The sequence below is a fragment of the Prunus dulcis genome, chromosome 4 (genome assembly GCF_902201215.1).
Source record: "Prunus dulcis chromosome 4, ALMONDv2, whole genome shotgun sequence".
Lineage (NCBI taxonomy): Eukaryota > Viridiplantae > Streptophyta > Magnoliopsida > Rosales > Rosaceae > Prunus > Prunus dulcis.
The window spans coordinates 10,688,958-10,711,394 of record NC_047653.1 but is presented as its reverse complement, the minus strand read 5'-3'; the positions used below and the strand labels follow the sequence as shown (position 1 = coordinate 10,711,394).

The following is a 22,437-nucleotide window of genomic DNA, read 5'->3' as shown; positions in this document are numbered from 1 at the left end:
AGAGCCGCCTCTGCCTATTGTTGTGTTGAGTGCAGACCCGTTTGGCGCCAAAAAGAAGGCGAGCCCGTCTGCATAGAATGTTTCGCCTAGCGAGTCGATGGCGAATGTGAAAGTTGTGGTGAAGTCCGCGAGTTTTCCCGTGGCGTCGTCGCGGAGGAGGAATGGTTTGCTGTAGGTGGCTCGGCCGACGCTTTGGTCTAGCACCTGGTCAACAGCGCTTTTGGTGAGTCGGAGGAAACCATCGAGGGAAGCATCTCCCTCGAGAGATAGGGTGTTGATGCCACTTGGGAAGCTGGGGAAACTGAAGTCTAATGAGGTTGCACAAGGGGCTAATAGAAACAAGAGAAGAAGGACGACCATTTCTAATTTACTGGTAAGGTTACAGATCAAATTGTTGCGTCTAAAATAGAATTGAAGATTTGAAAGTGCTTTAATCAGCAGTTGGTTTCTTACCAATTCAAATAAAAATAATTTTCCTTGGAAATAAATAAGGAATTGAAGATTCAAGAGAGTGGTGGTAGTGATGGCATGGGATGGGAGTGGATACCACGGTGACGGTGACTATCTGAATTTCTTGTATCTACATATTCTTTGCTCAAATATTTATTTTGCGTGGTTGACGGGTTGAAGTTGATGAATAGAGGTGTCATGTAGGACAACAAAGGTTAATTCCACACTTGGGATGGAAGGAGGACTACAACAAAGTGGGAGTGCCGCCTGGGGAAGAAACTGGTTTGGATAAGGTTTCTTCTACAATACTCTGGTGTATCGATACATCAAGTTTCTTAGGGACATAAATGTCATTTCAACTCCTGTAAAACCAAATGAAATCTTCACCCTCTGTCCCATCTCCTTCAACTCCAACAATTCTCATTATATTACAATTACATTCAATCCCTTGTTCAAACATAATCAAGTAACTGACTTGGTATAATTGAAGGGACACCCAAATGGCTTGGGTGTCGTCGATCTGTGAGGTACAGAAATAGAGAGGGGGGTTGCCATTGGGTGGAGATGTGTCTGTGTGAGGGAGGTGGGTGGCTACGGGACCGACGGGACCTATCCAAACCAGAGTATTGTAGAAGAAACCTTATCCAATCATACGTCAGTATCATCTACAACACATGAGGACATGACATTGCACCAAAACAAACAAAAAGACTCCAAGGTACTGACTAGTATAGTATTCCCTTCCCGCGCAAGAAGTTGCTGGTAGTGATGGATTGGGATGGGTGTGGAGACCACGGTGACGGCGACTATGTGAATTTCTTGTATCTATATCGTCTGTGCTCAAATATTTTTTTTGCATGGCTGACGGGGTGAAGTTGATGAATAGACGGGTCATGTTGGACTACAACAAAGGTTAATTCCACACTTGGGATGGAGGTAGGGCTACAACATAGAAGAAACTGCTTTGGATATTGCTGCAGAAACTGGTTTGCATTTTGTCTTTGAATTGCCACAATTACGAAACTACAAAGGTGTAATTGACCAAATAAAACTATACGGACAAAAAATAAAAATTATGTAAACTACATTGAGTAAGAATGACTTTTAGCCATGTTTTATTTTTCTTATACTTATTTTGCCCATGAATCACGACGAGTCAGCCAAATATTGTACCAACCCCAAGCTGCAGCCGTGCTCGCCTTGAGCTTGGGCCTCTTTAAAGTCTCTCCTATGGACACCATCAACTTTCAACTTCTAAAGCCTATTTTTCTAGTTTACTTGTTTTTCTTTTTTGAGATACGAAAGATCCTTACAAATTAGCTCATGCATTTGTGTCGTTCTAGAGAGTTTATCATTGAAATTGAAAGAGCTAGCTCATCATACTCTTGGTCAAGGAAAAAAAAAAAACTTTTGAGTTACATTGTGCCGTAGGTAATAATAAAAGTTTGTAAATTTGAACTTAGAATATCTCTCAAGAAGAGAAATAACACTAAATTCTATATATACTAAAGCCCAATGCAACTAAATACTGTAGCTAAGCACAGTGTAATGACGGAAATGCCCCTCATTTTGCTGCTGTCTTTGTTTTGTTTTTTCTTCAGCACAGTAAATTGACGAAACTGCCCTTGACTAAACAGCTCCTTCTGTTTCCGTTTTTGCCCCTTCTCCTTCGTTGATAGCCCTTCGTCCGCTCACAGAAGCCCCCATTTCCAGTTCGTTTCGAACCAGCTGGTTGGGGGGCAGCCATGGAAGATCTGCACATGCATGGGGAGCCGTCGATCTTTGTTTGGGAGGTGCGCTGCAAATCCAGCCGTCCTTTTGCTCTTCGTCTGAGAGATTTCTGGTGGGAAGATTTTTCATCCTTTCTACAGCCTTCCACTCAGACTTCCATCTCTCTTGCTTTCGAATTTCTGCATCCTTTGTCTTCAGGTATGCATCCCGTTTTCATTTCATGAATTTTATTGTTGGCTGGGAGATTTTTCGTTTTTTGAAATAGAAACAGGGTTTGCATTTCTCCCCTATTAATTTTGAGATTTTTTCATTTATAATACACACTGGTTCAAGCTTCCCCTCCCCAGGTGCTTTCCTTCACGCTTTGTTTGCTTCTTCCTTCCCACAAAACCTATTCATTCGGCTCTCATTTAATCCGCAGTGCTTTCTCTCTAGGCTTTGAAACTTTCCGATCCAATTTTCCGGTTTTTTCTTTTAATCATACAACGCTTTCGGGCTTTGTGAGTTTCTTTGATCTGATCACTTGCAATACAATTTTTTTTTTTTTTTTTTTTCAATTTGGGATTTCGAAGATAAATTTTAAGTTTTATATGCTGTTTTTGGTTACCGAGAAATCGCTAGAAATCCCAGACGAATGATCGCTTTCCTTCTATAAATATCAGCATCTTATAATCTGTTGTGATAATCTGTTGTAGTCAATATTGTTGTTGTGGGAAAGTAAGCATGCCAATTTCAACAATTTGTAATGATCTTGCTGCTGTAATGGGTTGTTAATTTGTTGTTGTAATGATAGGATTAGATGATTACAATATCTTGGACATGGTTTTCTTTTGTTTGTTGTAAAATAAAACATGAGCAGAAAACCATGTTTAACAAACATCAATTTCTAGGGTTAGGGTTTTCGTTTTATTCTCAAATGATTTGATGGGCAACACGATTTGTTCAGGATGACTCTGCATATATATATTTGATGGGTCGAGATTATAAATGAGAACTCTCAGATGAGTTTTTGAAATTCTCTGTTTTTTACTTTACAGGAAAAAATGGAAAATTGTTATTGATTATATTAGTATAATTTGTTTAGGCACCATCTTTCTAGGATTTTATTGCTTTCATAATTTATTTTCTATGTTTTTCTTTTTGATTCGTTGCAACTGAGATATTCGAGTTATCTCAGCCTTTGATTGTTGCTTTTGATATGTGTGAATGATGTGCAAATTCATAAAAACAATTGTATTAGTTGATCAATCAATTATAATGAACGATGTTAAAAAAAAAAGAAGAAGTTAGTCTTGACCAAGAGTTGATATATTAAAGCTAATGAACTAATCAACCAAAAACTGACGCATAAAAGTGTGCTCTTTGTTTAGGCACCGTCTTTCTAAGATTTTATTGCTTTCATAGTTTATTTTCTATGTTTTTCTTTTTGATTCATTGCAACTGAGATATTCGAGCTATCTCAGCCTTTGATATGTGTGAATGATGTGCAAATTCATAAAAACAATTGTATTAGTTCATTAATCAATTATAATGAATGATGTTAAAAAAGAAAGTAGTTAGTCTTGACCAAAAGTTGATATATTAAAGCTAATGAATTAATCAACCAAAAAGTGATGCATAAAAGTGTGCTCAGGGACCAATGTTGCTTTTTGTATTTGATTTTCAAATCTATTGGTGCTCACGGACCAATTCTGCTTCTGATATTTTAAAACAGGCCCAAATCCTCCCTCTCCCAGTTTATTCACTGTATTAAAGTTGTTTGGTGCTCTCTACAGATTAGTAAAGTTGGAAATTTTTGCTAATTTTACATAATTGTCATGGCCAAACTGAGAAAGGGATTATCTCCTTAAGAAATTCAAAGCAAAGAACATATTTTTATCATAAGCTGGTAATTAGACTCATGTTACATGTTAGGCTGGTTTCAAGAGTTTGTATCCTACCTATGAACGTAATCAATATCAATTGTTTGCTATGCTTCTGCTTAGAGACATATTCATTTTTTGCTAAGAACTTCTGTTTGTTCTTGATTGATACTTGGTATCTTCATCCTTAGCCTTCTACTTTCGAATCATCAAAATTTCTGCAGATGTTTTGATACATTAATCTTGATTGGAGTAGAAGTTGGATGTTTTGATACCTAATTTCTTTTTTTTTTTTTTCTTTTTTTTTGTCAAAATAGAAATTGGCAATTATTTTATCTTAGATGGAAGGATCAAATAGAACTGACTTGCTTCTATCTCCTTTAACTATAGATGGAAGGATGTCTGTGCACACATCCAGTAGCTTTGTGCATGCTTTTCCTTTTACCCAATTTCATTATTTTCTTTTCCTTGAAAAATTCTTCAGCCTCAGCACATATGTCTCTAAACCTTATCTGTCCAATCCCATTCAGTAGCATGAAGGGGCACATGACTAACAGTTCGATAACAGCTTACTTTCTTCACAATTTTCACTAGGAACCGAGTTCGAGTTTCGATTCACATCAGAATAATAACATAGATCGGTTTGTGCATTTGGTATTTGTTTTTGTGTGATATTTTTCTCTTAGGGCCTGTCAAATGTTTTGAGTGTTTTTTTATCTGGTTTTGGTTGTTGTATCCTAAATATGGAGAAAAAAAAAAAATAATGATAAAACACAAGGAAAAAAGAAGTGAAGATTAATCATGTTTTAACAAAATAGAAATTGGGTGCTTTATTCTTTTTGAGCTTAACTTTTCTCATAAATTGCTTGCACTTGAGGGCAGTCCCCCACATGTTATTGTTTTAATGCTTTTGTCCTCTGTTGGGTCATTTGGGTTGGTGTCATTTTACATTAAGTATCTTTGAAACCACTCCAAGGACCTCCTCTCTTTTGAGTTGTAATTTCATTTAAGTTGCCAAAACGGTATAAAGTAGGTATAAATTAGGTCAAAATGCTTCTGTAGAGGACTGTTCTGTATGTATGGAATTTTGATTTTTTGTGGAAATATGAATAGTATGTTAGAAAGTGAATTCATATAGACTGCATAGTTGGAATTTTGAGTTCTTAGGTTTATTTTTGTGGAAAGTCTTCTGTTAGAAGATTCATTGAAAAGCCATTTCTTTCCTTTTTCAGTCTCTCTTCTATCACTTGAAAGGCTAAAGTACCTGCAAAGGCATGAATTCTTGCAGGAATTATAGCTCATGAGAGCAATACTTTTTTTTATATAAATCTATTTAAAGGATGAGATATAGAAGGATTTTTGAAAATGATGGTCTGGAATGAATATTTTGCAGACCAAAGTTTGAAAGGTCTGTCATTGGGAATGCATAATTGTATCCAAAAGCTTCCGGTGATGAACTTTAGGATGTTTAAAAATTATGCATGATTACATAATTGATAGTTGGCTGGGAGATTTTTCGTCCTTTGTAGAGTTGGGTTCATTTATTTGGTTATTTTGATTTCAGGTTCTTGGATAATCTCTAATGCTTTATTTAGTTATTTTTTTACGAATTTGGGTTCATTTATTTGATTACTTTGATTTCAGGTTTTTGGATAAAACATTGGAAAGCAAAGACTAAGCATGTTTTTTTTTTATTGAAAAAATTTTCTTTTTTTATCTGTTGTTGGTTGTTGTATTCTAAATATGAAGAAAAAAATTGATGATAAAACACAAGTAAAAAAGAAGTGAAGATTAATCAGATTTGACAAAATAGAAATTAGGAATGATTAACCAGCAACCATGCTGATAAAGTGCTATCTTCCCTTCTTAGATTGGCTCTACAGCATATGGTGTCTAGGGAAACGATATGGTTTACTTTCTCAGTTCGATATGCTTGGTACATAAGTTCTGAAAATTATCTGGCCTCATTGAGCAGACATGCTGTAGAGTTCTTGCTTGAATGTGTATAGTTTGTCTTTTAAAATTATAATTGAACATAATATTCTAGATATTAGAATTGCTGCAGGCTTATGTAGATCACAGTCTGTGCAACGATTCAATCCTGAGTGAGAGAGTGGTTTTGTGATTTTGATTGTTTAGGGTGACTTCATGGGCTTGATTGATTATGAGTTTTGAGTCAAATGTACTCATTGTGTATATCTGTTTAACTAGGCTTGATATTAATATATGCATATTGTTTGAGCCATGTTCTATCTTTAGGGTATTTTTTATTTATTTTTTACGAATTTGGGTTCATTTATTTAGTTACTTTGATTTCAGGTTTTGGGGTAATCCCTAATGCTTTATTTATTTATTTTTTACGAATTTGGGTTCATTTATTTGGTTACTTTGATTTCAGGTTCTTGAGTAATCCCTATTGCTATATAAGAGGAGCTGAGGTATTTAAATTTCACAACATATTGGATTCTATCAGGAAGGGGATTGAATCTCACAGATTAGCTCAGGTATTTCCATCATTGTTATTATTAATTTTTTTAATCAATTGTCAATTCAATGACTTTGCTCTTTTCGAGAAATCTTAGAAATGGAAATCATTCTCAATTTCTGTTTTGGTTGCTGATAAAACACTGGAAAGCAAAAACTAAGCATGCTTTTTTTTTTTATTGAAAAAATTTTCTTTTTTGTTCTGCTGTTGGTTGTTGTATTCTAAATATGGAGAAAAAAAATTAATGATAAAACACAAGGAAAAAAGAAGTGAACATTAATCACGTTTTGACAAGATAGAAATTAGGAATGATTAACCAGCAACCATGCTGATAAAATGCTATCTTCCCTTCTTAGATTGACTGTCTAGCATATGGTGTCTAGGAAAAGATATGGTTTACTCTCTTTGTTTGGTATACTTGATACATAAATTCTGAAAATTGTATGGTCTGATTAAGCAGCCATGCCGTAGAGTTCTTGCTTGAATGTGTATGGTTTATCCTTTAAAATTACAATTGAACATAATATTCTAGATATTAGGATTGCCGCAAGCTTATGTAGATCACAATTTGTGCAACAATTAAATCCTTAGTGAGAGAGTGGTTTTGTGATTTTGATTGTTTAGGGTGACTTTTGATTGAAATGTTTGATTGAGTTGTCAAGACAAAGGGAATGGAAATCTAGATCAACACTTAGAGAAAATTAAAGTTATATATTGAAGTTTTTGGTTTTTAGAATTAGAGAGGCTGAAAAAACAGAAATCATGCTACAATGAACCTTGAATGAATATTTGTGCTGCCTCCTTTAAGAAACCTAAATTTGTTATGTCTTTGGCCTGTCCAAGTTAGCATATATTAGATAAACTGTGCATTAGTATTTATCAAACAGTTTAGAAAGTGACACCTTATAAAACAGGGCTAAATCCTCCTTCTCCCAGTTTATTCACTACATTGAAGTTGTTTATTACAGCTAACACTCTTTTTAAATTGAAAAGTGGTAATTCTACATCATTTTTCACAGCTTCAGCTCTTCCTTTACTTAATACTCTCACTCATATAGCCTTTTGTGCTCGCTTTTTCATTCTTATTATTAGAGCATTGGTTGCTTGGAACAATAGAATATATGTGTTTGTTTAAGTGAGAAAAAGAAAAAGAAAGAAAAGAGTGGTGGCACTATACTTTCCATTCCCAAGTATTTTCTACATATGATTATTCATACCTTCTGTCATATTCTGATTGATGCTTTGTTTTAATATATTATAAGATTCTCTCTACTGATTATATAGGTCAAAAAACCATTGAACCACTATTGGATTAACAATAAATCAATTTTTTGCATGCTGAATGTTTGGAAATACTATTAAATTGTCATATTTACAGGTAAAGTTTTTGGGAAAATGTCCATTTTTCAGAGTAGGTTCTGCCCGTTTTTTAACAGAAATATCAAGCCCTTAAATAATTTTTGCTCTAAATAACAGCAAAAGAGTCATATATTCCCAATACATAAGAGAATTAAAAACATAAACATTATATTTACATCCTTTTTTCCAATTTTTCTGCAATATATTCAACCATAATTATTTTGCCTCTCTACAACTTTTCCTTTAGATAAACACAAAATTTAAAATATGTTTACGTTGTATTACTTCAATTACAAAACCATCTACAACTTGCTCATTAGTTCTCTTAATTTTGTAACTTTGTATTTCCTAGATTGGAAAACTATTGATAACTTTCTTATTAAATTGGTAAATTATATTATTCCTGTTTATACATAATTAAATGTTTATGATTATTGTCCTAACTCAATTTTCCCCATTCATCAATATTAACATTTACTATTTTCTCACTTTTTTTAATAACAGGGTCAAAACCTCTATCAAAGAGAAGAAAAATCATGAAGACATTGCAAAACAAAGCTCGCCCAATTAAATAGCATGCTGGACAAAACTATCCAAATGTTGCTATTTTGATGCCTACTTCCTACTATAAACATCTCAATGCATATACAAACAAGTGTAGTATTTTAACATAACAAGTAGCCTGTAAAATATGTTATTACATGCTTTTTTGCAACTTACACTTCCTTAGTTAAACATAATGTTATAAATTAAATCTCATTATATATATAAACAATCTAACTTTGTCTACACAATTCAAAACCCGCAGCATCGCGCTGGCTTTCCTGCTAGTTAATATCTAAATGACGAACAAACAAAGTTTACTACATATAATCACAGAATTTTAATACTTTAGCCTTTCACAAGAGATTTATATAAAAAGACATTGACCAGCCAATTAATAACTTACATTAGAGTCAAATATTAAAATTTTCCAAGCCAATTTATATTTGTTAATGTTGTTTTATTTTCCTTCAAAATAGAAAGAAAAAAAAAGTAATTTAACATTAATAAAAGCAAAATACAAGCAAGCAGAAACAAGAAAAACACGAACTAACAATTACGGACCAGAGAATTGGGAGGCATGAAGTTCACCGACTCACCAGTGATAGAGCTCCCGGTTCGAACCGCCGTCCTTTCCCTCCAACAGGACAACGGCTCCCTCCACGTCGGCACCTCCGTCTGGCCCTGTTCCCTGGTCCTTGTCAAATTCGCCGAGCGCTGGGCCCCACCCAGCCCCGTTGCCCAAAACCCCTACGCCAACCTCCTCGACTTCCACGGCAAGCGAGCCGTAGAGCTCGGCGCCGGCTGCGGAGCCTCCGGCATGGGTCTCTATCTGCTCGGCTTGACCGACATCGTCCTCACCGATATTCCCGCGGTCATGCCCGCACTGAAGCACAACCTCAAGCGCAACAAGCCCGTCCTGGGGAAGACGCTCAAGTACGCCATCGTGCACTGGAACAAGGCGGCGGATCAGGCCAAGTCCCTGAGCCCTCCGTACGACGTCGTCGTGGCGACGGACGTCGTTTACATAGAGGAGACTGTGGGCCCGCTCGTGTCCACCATGGAGGCCCTGGTGAAGGACGACGGCGTCGTTTTGCTTGGGTACCAGTTGAGGTCTCCAGAAGCACACCAACTGTTCTGGGAAATGTGTGAGAGGGTTTTTGTGATAGAGAAAGTTCCGCACCAGGATTTGCACCAGGATTATGCGTACGAAGAGGCTGATGTATTTGTCTTGCGCAAGAAACAAAAAGGAGGGCTCACTCAGGATGCTGCTCCTGACTCTGCCACTTGAGTGCAGGTTCTTGGTCTTAGATTTTGGAATTTCTTTTTTGTGTTAAAAGTTTGCAAAGTTTGTGCTGTTTGTTCTGCTGCTTTAATCCTGTTGTAGAACTAAATTAATTTGTCTCTTTTTGGCTCACTACTTGTAAATTTGCTTACGAAATGATCGAATCAAATTTGACCAGTACTTCACACAACATATATACACAAGGGTTTCATAATTGAAATGATATTATAAAAAAAACAGAACTGAAGCTTATTATTCGCAATTTTGGATCAGCTGCTTCGATAACTTTTCCTTTTACATAAAGCTCCCAAACCTACTCTACCATATTGACTTGACTACCTCCAAATTTTGGATCGATGAGCTTTCTTCCGCAGGAAATCTGCAAAGCGACAATTCCGAAGCTGAAAACGTCTGATTTCTTGCTTAACTGTCTAGTGTCAATATATTCAGGAGCTATGTAGCTTGTGGTTATCATCTGTGGCTCTTTTCTGTTGCTGAACCCGAAATCCCCAAGTTTTGCGTTGAAATCAGAATCCACCATAACATTGCTCGATTTGATATTCATGTGCAACAGAGGTTGCTGCAAAATTTCATGTAGATAGAGCAACCCCGAAGCCAAGCCTTGAACAATTTTGTACCTTGACTCCCAAGATAACAAGCTTTATGGTTTGAACAAATGAGAATCTAAGTGCCGTTGGGCATGAACTCATAGACAAGCAGGAGTTCTCCTTTTTCATGGCACCAACCAATGAGTTGCACCAGATTCCGATGCTTACATCGACTGATTGTCTGTAGTTGAGGTGCATACGTATCAATCCGCCCATATTTAGGTACCCTTGATATCTTCTTAACAGCAACATATGATTTCAAGTATGTGATGTAGCCTTTGTGAACCACACCAGATCCTCCCTCCCCAAGCTTTTCTCCCTCAGAAAAATTTCTTGTTGCCAATACCAACTCCTTGTATGGAAACCTCTTCAGGGAGTTCCCTTCGAATTCGTGAATCAAGTCATTAGGATTTCCATCAGTTGTTCTTGTTGCCTTTTTCTTGCACGAGTTGTACAAACCCAAACCTAAGAAACAAACCAAGGTAAATCCACTAATACTACTACCGATCACAACAGCTAGTGGTTTCTTGCATTTTCTTGCCTTCAATTTAGAACTAAGGCGTGGGTGCGGAACTGGAGTTTCAAATATTATTTTTTCTTGGCCAGAAAGAGCTAGAACTTTATTATCAAAAAGTACAGTAGAAGTAAAATTCCATGATATGAGGGTATGCAGAGCAGAAGCAGCACCTGTTGAAGCTGAGAAGCCAACAATGACCCAATCCGGCAAGTATTTACTCAGATCAACCATGTAACTGAGATAACTGATCTTTTGTTCTTGGGTATCATTATTGAAAGTCGTGAAGGCAACACTAAGATTTTTCAAGCTTGAATTATAGCTAATCCAAGCACTATTTAGTTTTGCTTCAAGAATACCACCATTCCAAGCCCTGGTAATATTAGACTTGAGACAGTTGATGCCAATACCTACATGATTGCCATCCGGATCCTTCACAGTTGGCCCTGAATTCCGATAGGTATCAAACTCCACCGCCACAAAAGGGTAGTCATTGCTCGGCTCAATAATGTTCTCCACCGAGCTGTTGACAGGGAGACTAAGACTGCTACCTTTTCCTAGTGTTCGGTTCCCCATAGGAGGTTCTGTTTTTCCCATCAATGATGAATGAATGCGAAACTTGTGGTGAAATCGGCGAGTGGCATTTTCCCGGAGGAGGAAGGGTTCACAGAACGTTGCTCGACCCACACTCCCAGTACTTGATTCAGCACGCAGGTTTTCTTTGTTCAGGTGAACATATTGGTTGTCGATAACAGCATCTCCCTCGGTAAATAATCTGTGACTATGTTGGAAGGTGGGGAAGTGAAAGGTTAAAGGAGTTGCACAAGGGGTTAAGAGGAGGAGGAGGCGAAGAAGGAGGTGATAAAGCTTTTCTGGGTGGAGTCTGAGGATGGCGGTGGCGGAGTTATAATTGGCAACCATTTTTGTTGTTGGGAGAAATATTTGCCATCTAATTAAAATCAAAGTTTTCAGCAGCAGGACTTGGGCTTGGTAGACTCTGAACGTGGTCAATCCTTTAATGCACCTTTCCAAACAGATGCTGCTATTACTAAAAGGCATTGAAACATTAAGCTTGTAGAGCTTGCTAGGGTGATAAGGAAATGTGCGAACCTTTCCCAGCAGACCGGTCAAGATTTGACAACACAACCACCAATGAATGGAGCAAATGGGAATGACAGAAACTTAAACTTTGTCGTTGCCATTCTAATTTGCGTTCTCATTCCACTGGCATCTATCTCTACATTTTTAATTTGACTGGAACTTTCAAGAAGCTGTCCACAAGAAGTTGAAGATCAGCTGATTAATCAGATTAGCAAAGTAGATTTTCATTGTAATGAGCATAGATTTGATGCATAAGTGTGCTCATTATAATATCTTCAACTTTTAGTTCTTTGCAATTAGTGTAACCTAAACTTTATCCACAAACAAACATCAAACTTGAAGACTTAATGCACCTTTCCAAACAGATGATGCTTATTACTTAAAGACATTGAGAAGAAGGAGGTGATAAAGCTTTTGCCTTCAGTTTTGTCAGCGCGCTTGATATTTGCCTCACGAGTTTTGGGGACGCCCGGACCGTGGGAGCCAGGAATGCAGATCAGGTTGACTACGGTCCCCTGAATCCTGCCAGTTTGCGGCTCGGGTTGACTTTGTATCACCGAGACCTACCAGAGGAATTGACAGATTATCAAGAATTGACGGATTATCGGGAATTGACGGATATTAGAAATTGACAGAATTAAAGGGGTACACCTAGGTGGTAGTTTTAAATTGATTTCAATGCTTTTAAGAGAGTTTTATTGACCTTGAGTATGATTGGCATATACGTATATAATTATGTGAATGCATTGATTTTAGTACGAATATAATGAAGAGGAAAATTCAGTTTTGCATAACTGTTTTTACAGTGGGATTAGTATGTTCATATGCTATTTTCTAGACCTTTATTTTTGTCCACTCACATTTTTGAATGTTTTGCGCCCCAGGCAATAGACGTGCACCAGAGCGCCACCACCGGGTAGATTCCACACTCCGCTCCACTCTTCTTCTTTTTTTTTGTAGAATTTTCTTTTGAAATCAAATTGTTCTGTTGTATATTCCTGAATTAGTTGCTCTGATAATTTGCCCTAGGACTTTCTGTGTAGCCTGAGGCCATTTAATTTATCAGAACTGTTTTGATCTTAAATTGGAAGCATGCTGGCAGTTGGGATATGTATATTTATGCTTTTGACAGGTGAAAATTCTGGGAAGTGATCAAATTGCAGGGGAGATTTTGCCGAATTTTTGGTAGAAGTTGAACTTATAATAAACTTGAATTTTAACTAGAAGGGCAATTTAGTCATTGTGCCCGACACCCGCCAAGTGTCGGACATGAACAGAGTTCGGCTCGAATTCCAAAGTGAAATTTGGGTCGGGTCCTGTCATTTTATCTCTAAATAGACTCTACATGGGTACTTTGTATAATATGTGCTGTTACAAAATTGCTTGGAGACATCCTTGAGAACGACTAGTATCCGTAGAAAACATTGATAGTGATCTTGGAGGGGTAAAATAGGTGGCCACCGGCATCTTTGATGGGAGAATGGGCAAGGGAATCTCCGGTGAGCACACCACAATCCAACAATCATCAAGCACTCCATTTGTTTCTCAACAAAATCTCCACATAGTTTTGGATCAGCTGCTTCAATGACTCTATCTTCTCCATAAAGCTCCCAAACCCACTCAACTGCTTCCATATTTAGGATCGATAGGTTCTCTTCCGCATGCTATTTCCAAGGCAACAACTCCGAAGCTGTAGACTTTGCTAGCCTTTCCGGTGTTGACATAATCCGGAGCCATGCAGCCCATGGTTGCAGCCAAGATTGTGGTTTGTGACTCTTTTCCGTGGTCCACAAGTCGAGCTAACCCAAAATCGCCAAGTTTTGGGTTGAAATTCGAATCTGACATAACATTGCTCGATTTAATATCCCTGTGCAGCACACATTGCTCCCCCTCTTTATGTAGATAGAGCAACCCGGAGGCCAAACCTTGAGCAATTTTGTATCTTGTCTCCCAAGTTAACAAGCTTTGTTCTTTGAATAGATGAGAATCTAAGCTCCCATTGGGCATGAACTCATACACAAGTAAGAACTTTCTTTCATAGCACCACCCAATCAGTTGCACAAGATTACGATGCCTAAGCTGACTGATGATCTTTACTTCCAATGCATACTCCTTCGATCTTTGTTTAGAACTCCTCAATATCTTTTTAACAGCAACATATGACTGCAAGTCTGGTATGAAGCCTATATAAACCCCACCGAATCCTCCCTCTCCAAGCTTTTCTCCCTCCTTAAAGTTACTCGTGGCCCGAGCCAATTTGCTGTACGAAAACTTCCTCGGGCCAATTCGCTGTTGGTGAGGCGGAGGAACTGGCTGTCCATATAAGCATCACCCTAGGATAAAATGGTGTCGCGGTCGTCGGACTCGGAAGTGAAGCTGGAGAAATTGAAGTTCAATGGAGTTGCAGAGTGGGCTAACAGAAACAAGAGAAGCAGAAGAAGAAGAAGAAAGTGAAGCTTTGTTGAGTACTTTGCAACCATTTTGGAAGAGAAGAGAGAGAGATGTGCGCAAATTTGTCACCTAAAATATGGAGCAAAGAGCACAGAGATAATTAATTTTGGAATTAAAATCGTAAATAATTTATTAATTGCTGAGAGACTTGAGATTGTTGGATGTAGCGAGGAAGGAGAGGAATCCGTCTAATTGTAAATTGGATTCTTATTAGTAGTTTTGTATGTACATATCGATTTTAATCTTATGGAATTTTTTATATTATCTGAAAATGATAGATTTTTTATTTTTATTTTTATTTCTGCTTACTTTAATGTTATCAGTGTTCTCACAAAACTTTGAGCTTAGAGTGCATGTTTAGAGAAATTGATCTTTTTAGAAAAAGTCATGGTTTTGAGTCTTATGTGAATTTAGCATGTTATCACTCCTCAAAATTTTTTATAAAAAAATAATAATAACCTGGCAACATTATTATACAAAAATATTAATAAATCAATGTCATGACTCATAATGTACATGTATTACTTATAGGAGATACTCCCAAAAAAAGGACTTGAACCAGTACAATATTTTTTTTTTTTTTTTTTTTTTTTTGAGAAATTCTATGATTGCATTCATAATTCAGCCAAAAAAACCAGTAGCCACAAATACAATTATTAAAAAAGAAGAAGAGTTAACAAAATCTAAAACACTTCATTTGGTGAAGCACAGAGAAAGAGGGAGAAGCCATCTACATCTTTGACATCCCTCAACATTTAGATGTATTTTCTCATAGAATAGAAATGCCACATTTTGACCTGGCCAAATAAAATCACTTAAGACAATTACCACATACAAGAGAACATTGCATTAAAACCATGCATTAGCACAATCATGTGAGGTATAAGTGTTGTGGCCATAGCCAGTTTGGCCTCCTTGAGAACCACTGGTATCTCTGGACAACATAGAGAGCGATTTCGGAGCAGTAAAATAGGTGGCCGCCGGCATCTTTGATGGGAGAGGAGGCAAGGGAATCTCGAAGTTAAGCATTTGAATTGCTTGTTGTATTGAAGGCCTCATATTGTAATCTGGGTGAGCACACCATAACCCAACAATGATCAGGCACTCCATTTGTTCCTCATCAAAATCTCCACATAGCTATGGGTCAACTGCTTCAATGGCTCTCCCTTCTCCATGAAGCTCCCAAATCCACTCCACCATATTTATTTTACCAGTTCCAAACTTTGGATCGATGGCCTTTCTCCCGCATGCTATTTCTAAAGCAACAACTCCCAAGCTATAGACATCTGATTCTTTGCTAGCCTTTCCGCTGTTGAGATAATCCGGAGCCATGTAGCCCATGATTCCAGCCAGTGCTGTTGTTTCTGGCTCTTGTCCATGGTCCACAAGTCTCGCTAAACCAAAATCCCCAAGTTTTGCGTTGAAATTCGAATCCAAAATAACATTACTCGATTTAATATCCCTATGTAGCACGCATTGTTCCCATCCTTCGTGTAGATAGAGCAACCCAGAAGCCAAGCCTAGAGCAATTTTGTATCTTGCATCCCAAGTTAGAAACCTTTGTTCTTTGAACAAATGAGCATCTAAGCTGCCATTGGGCGTGAACTCGTATACAAGTATAAACTTTCTTTCATGACACCAACCAATAAGTTTCACAAGATGTCGATGCCTAAGTTGACTGATGATCTTTACTTCTGAAGCATACTCCTTGAGTCCTTGTTTAGACTCCATAGATATCCTCTTCACAGCAACAAATGACTTCAAGTCCGGTAAAAAGCCTTTATAAACCCCACCAAACCCTTCCTCTCCGAGCTTTTCTCCCTCCCCAAAATTGCTCGTTGCACAAACCAATTCACTATACGAAAACTTCCTCGGGCCAACCCTCTTTTCGAATTCTTCATCAATCAATTCATTTACCATAGGATTTTCATCACTACTTTCCCCTGCATCCCTCTTCTTCCATAAAATCAACCAAACCAAACCCAAAACACCAACCAAGACAACAGCACATCCACCAATGCTTACCCCAATTATTAGTCCAATCCTGTTATCATTTCCTGACTTGGTTGCAACGTCGACCTCATGGCGATCAACTAGTGAAGTTGAATTGAAATTCCATGAGAAGATCTTAAACAGAGCAACAGAACCACCAGTTGAAGCAGAGAACCCAACAACGACCCAATCTGGCAAGTAGTCTTTCAAATCAACCATGTAATCAAGATAATGAATCACTTGGACACCATCCACAAAAGTAGTGAAGGCAACACTGAAGTTCTTTGTGGTGGAGTTGTAACTAACAGCAGCACTATTTTTTGTACCGTTCAAAATGCCCGCAGTCCAATTCTTGGTTATAATAGAGTTGAGAGAGTTGACGTTGATACCTACATGTTCGTGAGCAGGGTCCTTGATGGTTTCGCGTGTATTCTGGTAAATATCAAACTCCACTGCCACGAAGGGGTACTGATTCCTCGGACCGACGATGTTTGGAGTTATGGTATCGACTGGGAGGCCGAGGTTGCTACCATTTGGGGCTAATATCAAACTCCATAGCCTAATACGCTATTGAGTGAGGAATCATTTGGGGCTATGAAGAAAGCAAGACCGTCTCCGTACTTGGAGTTGTTGTTGGAGTCGACGGCAAAGTTGAAACTGGTGGCGAAGTCAGCGAGTTTCCCGGTGGCGTTTTCTCGGAGGAGGAAGGGTTGGCGATAGGTGGCTCGGCCCACACTAGGGATATTTTCATCGTCTGTGCCGCTGTTGGTGAGGCGGAGGATTTTGGTTTCGAAGAAAGCATCGCCTTCTCTGGTTATGGTTGCTAAGTCACTGCCGTTGAAGCTGGAGAAACTGAAGTTTAATGGAGTCGCAGAAGAGGTTAAAAGAAAGAAGAGAAGGACAAGGAAGTGAAGCTTTGGTGAGTGGAGGGTGTTTGTTGTGATGAAAGCAGAAGAGTTACCCATGACAACCATTTTGGAAGAGAGGCTAAAAAAGATGGCAGAGGTATCCGTTGAGCCGAATTCAAATATATATATTGGCTTAAAGGCTTGACACTAGTTGGTTTAGTCTGAGTCAATGAAGAACTGGTTCGATGACTTGGGAGACTTTATAGTAGATTTCCAACTCTTTGATTTAGTAAGCGAATACTTTGCTTGAAAATGGGAATGGAGAGTTCAATATTTTTTTTCTACTAATCACAAGAATACGTTGGGAGTGAAGGTGGAGGGAAGAATAAGTCTCCATGGACGTACATTGTTTGTACAGCAAGAAAAGTGATGTAGAATAGTTAGCTGAGATGATCGAGAAGCAGCTTGACATGTGTGAACTGAGAAATAGTAAAATCCAACTGTTGCAGCTTTCTACTCCGAGCTACTATTTGGACCCTTTTCTTTCTTTCTTTTTTTGCCAAACGATCCCTTTTCATTATTATCAATAAAACTTTGAAGTTTCTCTCAAGCTTCTGGTGGCTTTCTTGTTATAAGACTACCCTTAAAAAATAATTAATTCTAAGAAATCTTGTACTCAGACACGGAAATTAAAAGACTCGGATAAAGGACGTAGAGGACTTAGACTCGGTTGACTCTAAGCAGGTCTTCCCAATCCTGGGAGACTAAATTTAAAATTTTATTTTATTATAAAATATATATATAAAAACCTTAATATAGCAAAGTAAAATCCATCTCTGAATTCTCATTTCCATACCGTGTCCAATGGACAAAACTGGTTATTTATATCCATTTCCCGCAACAAACGGACGTTTTGTTTCCTTACAAGTTATGTAGAGTAATTTTTACTTTATTATGGTAAAAGTTTAGAGTGCTGTTAAACGAACTCTAAAAATAACTGAGTACACTCTATTATTAAACTATTTATTGAATTACTAATTTATCATAATATAATGACCAAAAATGATATATTGAATTGTGAAATAAATAAAATTTTAATAAGTACACCTTACTCACTATATTCAAACCTTATCAGACATAAAAAGTCTTCGTATTGCTTGGTGCTCAAGAATAACACAATGAATACTAGTTTAGGATTGGTATTATGATATTAAAGATTTTGATGAAACCCAAAATCTGAAAAGAATGCACAAATTCATGTAAAAAGAGAAACTTGGTTTAGGATTGGTATTAGAGTGTTGTACTAGGGCTATTTTTGGTAGTTAAATAGGGTGTACTTAGTTAATTTTATATTTTGATTAAAATATTAGGATTAACTTAGATTATAGGGTGTACTCAGTTAATTTTAGGGTTTGTTTAATAGCACTCAAAGTTTATCGATTTTTAGAGTTTGATATATCAAATTTTTTTTTGGTCAAAATCGCATACACAAAGTTGGTTTTCATACCACTTTCATACGTATCATCACTCTTGCCGCTTATAAGTCTGTTAACCAATGATGTGATAATAAATATGCCATGTAGACCCACTCATATGATATCACGTGGTTTTGACAAAATGAAAATTAATTTAATTAATCAATAAAAAAATATAAATATTATATATACTAGCTTCTCTGCACGCGCTTCCGCGCCTGCAAGAGGCTTTTTATAAAAAAAATTAAATTTATTTTAGAATTAAAAAAGATAATGGATAGTTGTGTTCCATAAAAATAGGATCTATTATCTGAATTTTCTTTTTTTTTTAATTTTTTTAATACGAAAAATTTTGAATTTACCATATTATCCTCATTTAATTAATAATTTCAATTTGTAATGTTTGAATTAACCAAGGGCATTTTCTGGTATTTTGAATGTTTCACCATTCTCTGCCTTTTGCTTTATATATATAGATTTACAGAAATAACAAAATAAAAAATAATAACTTTTTTTGAAAAAATCTTTCCCTGTACGACCTCCTCCTCCCTCCCACCCTACCGCACAACCACCCCAACCCGACCCACCCTAAAGCCCTACCAACACCCACACCGCAACTTCTCCTTTCTCCCTCATACCTGTCAGATGATCTAACCTTCAATTTCAATTTCTTAGAGTTGGTGCGAGAGTCCTGAATTTCATCACCCTAGGAGATTATGGGGAGGGAGTGTGGCTAAACCAACAAGATCCTCAATGCAAACTCCACTACAAAAATCAAGCTAACACAAACCATACCCACAAACCCAATTAGCAGAACCCACAAACCATACCCGCGGTCTGGTGGTCAAAATGCAATGCGGCCGTGACGGGGTTGGGAACGACGATGATGTGGCGGTCGAGGTTGAGGTGGGGGGTCTTGTGCCAGTGCTTGAGGCCTCGGGCTATGGCGGCTATGGATCTGGGGTGGGAGAGGAGGGAGCTTCTGAGGTGGGACTTGACGGCGGCTAGAATCTGTCTTTATTGACATAGGGAAGAGAGACAGAGGGGGAGAGAGAGAGAGAGAAAGAGGAGGTGATGGGCGGCGACGAGAGGGTATGGTGGTGAGGTAAAGTGAAAATTACCCAATTATATATGCTTCCTTCCAAATTCTTATATACAATCAATTTTTGCACTTTCCAAACCAAACATATTACAACTTTGATTACTCTTAAAAACAAAACATGGCAGACAAATCCAACAGCACTTAAAACATTAACAAAGTATCTTAATCACAATGTCATAAATCATGAAGAGGAAGTCTTTCAGTGAAAACTTGTTCTTAATTGGTGAACCACAGAGAAAGAGCAAGGCGCCATCTTCATCCTTGTCATCCCTTCATTTTTCATCAAAATGTCTTTCCTCACAACGCATCATGATCTGGTCAAAGAATATCCATTCAGGCAATTACCACATAGAACATTGAAATTTAAAAAAAAAAAAAAAAAAATCCAAATGTTTAGGATCCAGGTTATCATAATTATTGAGTTAGACTTATTTCTTACCCAAGTGAAATTTTTGGATGAGAATTTGTGGTAGAAGAAGATGCGCTAAACTGTGAGGAATTAGTGTTGTAACCATAGCCTGAAGACTCAATTTGGCCTTCTTGAGAACCACTAGTATCTCTAGGCATTGAGAGCGATTTCAGAGGAGAGAAATAAGTGGCCACTGGCATCTTTGATGGGAGATTCGGCAACGGAACCTCGAAGTTAAGCACTTGAATCGCTTGTTGTATTGAAGGCCTCATATTGTAGTCTGGATGAGAACACCACAACCCAACAATCATCAAGCACTCCATTTGTTTCTCGTCAAAATCCCCACACAATTTTGGGTCAGCTGCTTCAATGACTCTATCTTCTCCGTAAAGCTCCCAAACCCACTCCACCATATAGACTTTAGAGCTTCCAAACTTTGGATCGATGGGTTTTCTCCCGCACGAAATCTCCAAAGCAACAATTCCAAAACTATAGACATCTGACTGCCTGCTAGCCTTTCCTGTATTAACATATTCCGGAGCCATGTAGCCCATGGTTCCAGCCAAGATTGTGGTCTGCGACTGTTTTCCGTGATCCACAAGCCTTGCTACTCCAAAATCCCCAAGTTTTGCGTTGAAATTTGAATCCAACATAACGTTGCTGGATTTGATATCCCTGTGCAGCACACATTGTTCCAATTCTTGGTGTAGATAGAGCAACCCAGAGGCCAAACCTTGAGCAATTTTGTATCTTGCCTCCCAAGTTAACAACTTTTCTTCTTTAAACAAATGAGAATCTAAACTACCATTAGGCATGAACTCGTACACAAGTAGGAACTTTCCTTCGTGACACCAACCAATCAGTTGCACAAGATTCCGATGCCTAACTCGACTGATAATCCTTACTTCCGATGCATATTCCTTAGGTCCTTGTTTAGATCCCCTCGATATCCTCTTAACAGCAACATATGAGTTCAAGTCTGGTATAAAGCCTTTATAAACCCCACCGAACCCTCCCTCTCCAAGCTTTTTTTCCTCCGAAAAATTACTGGTGGCTTGAGCCAATTCGCTGTAGGAAAACTTCTTCGGGCCAGCCCCTTTTTCGAACTCATCATCCTTCAATTCATTCACCATGTGATCCTCATCACTAGTATCCCCAGGCCCCCTCTTCTTCCGCAAAATGAACCAAACCAAGCCCAACCCACCAACCAAGACAGCAAATCCAGCAATACTGATCCCAATTGGTAGTCCAATCCTGCGATCATTTCCTGGCTTGGGGCTGAGCGCAGGAACTGCAACAACCGATGACGTGTTATCGGTTGCAATGTCGACCTTGTGATCAACCAGCGACGTTGAACTAAAATTCCATGAGACGATCTTAAACACAGCAACAGAGCAGCCCGTTGAAGCAGAGAACCCAACAACAACCCAATCAGGCAAGTACTGTTTCAGATCAATAATGCGATAAAAATGCTTCATCACTTGTGTATCACTCGGATAGTTTACAGGGGTAGTGAAGGCAACACTCAGGTTTTTTGAGGTTGAATTATAACTAACAGTAGCGCTATTTTCTTTCCCTTTCAAAATGTCTGCATCCCACCTCTGGTAAGGAACAGATTGGAGTGAATTGACGTCGATGCCCACGTGATTGTAGGTGGGGTCGTTGATGATTGGCTGTACATTCTCGTAAATGTCAAACTCCACAGCAACAAAAGGGTACTGATTCCTCGGACCGGCGTCGTTTGACGAAGGCGTGGTGTTGACGGGGAGGCCGAGGCTGCTGCCGCGGGCTATTGTTGGGTCGAGTGAGGACCCATTTGGGGCGATGAAGAAGGTGAGGCCGTCGCCGTAGTTGGTGACGTTGTTGGAGTCGATGGTGAACTTAAAAAAGGAGGTGAAGTCTGCGAGTCTTCCGGTGGCATTTTCGCGGAGGAGGAAGGGCTGGCGGTAGGTGGCTCGGCCTACGCTGCCGTTTATTGCGACGTCGGCAGCGCTTTTGGTGAGGCGGAGGAATTCGGTGTCGAAATAAGCATCGCCTTCTGTGGATATAGTGGTGGCGTCACTGCTGTTGAAGCTGGAGAAACTGAAGTTTAATGGAGTTGCAGGAGGGGTTAACAGAAAGAAGAGAAGAAGGAGGAGGAGGAAGTGAAGCTTGGTTGGTTGTAGTGTGAATATGGTGATGGCAGAGTTGCAGGTGACAACCATTTTGGGGGAGAGCATGAG

General features: G+C 38.3%; 3 protein-coding genes and 3 pseudogenes across 3 annotated transcripts in view; 1 reads left to right on the top strand and 5 right to left on the bottom strand.

Moving 5' to 3' along the window:
- LOC117626640 (L-type lectin-domain containing receptor kinase IX.1-like) overlaps positions 1-436 on the bottom strand; it is a 23,648-nt gene extending 23,212 nt beyond the window's left edge. The window contains exon 1 of the mRNA XM_034358421.1: positions 3-436. Within this exon, the coding sequence (XP_034214312.1) occupies positions 3-360 (358 nt within the window). The 5' untranslated portion in view covers positions 361-436. The remainder of the gene's footprint in view (positions 1-2) is intronic.
- An 8,537-nt stretch (positions 437-8,973) lies between these two features.
- Positions 8,974-9,905, top strand: LOC117626610 (protein N-lysine methyltransferase METTL21A). The gene has a single exon (XM_034358377.1). It carries the CDS (start codon positions 9,011-9,013, stop codon positions 9,719-9,721), a length of 711 nt encoding a protein of 236 aa, XP_034214268.1. The 5' UTR covers positions 8,974-9,010; the 3' UTR covers positions 9,722-9,905.
- An 18-nt stretch (positions 9,906-9,923) lies between these two features.
- Positions 9,924-11,758, bottom strand: LOC117625347 (annotated as a pseudogene).
- Positions 11,759-13,309: 1,551 nt separating this feature from the next.
- On the bottom strand, positions 13,310-14,212 carry LOC117625346 (annotated as a pseudogene).
- Position 14,213: 1 nt separating this feature from the next.
- Positions 14,214-17,355, bottom strand: LOC117625345 (annotated as a pseudogene).
- A 2,667-nt stretch (positions 17,356-20,022) lies between these two features.
- LOC117625855 (L-type lectin-domain containing receptor kinase IX.1-like) lies at positions 20,023-22,437 on the bottom strand. The gene is made up of 2 exons (XM_034357435.1): positions 20,246-22,437; positions 20,023-20,120 (listed from the first exon to the last, which is right to left on the bottom strand). Exons 1-2 carry the CDS (start codon positions 22,432-22,434, stop codon positions 20,114-20,116), a joined length of 2,196 nt encoding a protein of 731 aa, XP_034213326.1. The 5' UTR covers positions 22,435-22,437; the 3' UTR covers positions 20,023-20,113.

Bases quoted from the DNA above. Each gene is read 5' to 3' on its own strand.
- LOC117626610 (XM_034358377.1), top strand. From the start codon at position 9,011: ATGAAGTTCACCGACTCACCAGTGATAGAGCTCCCGGTTCGAACCGCC.
- LOC117625855 (XM_034357435.1), bottom strand. From the start codon at position 22,434: ATGCTCTCCCCCAAAATGGTTGTCACCTGCAACTCTGCCATCACCATA.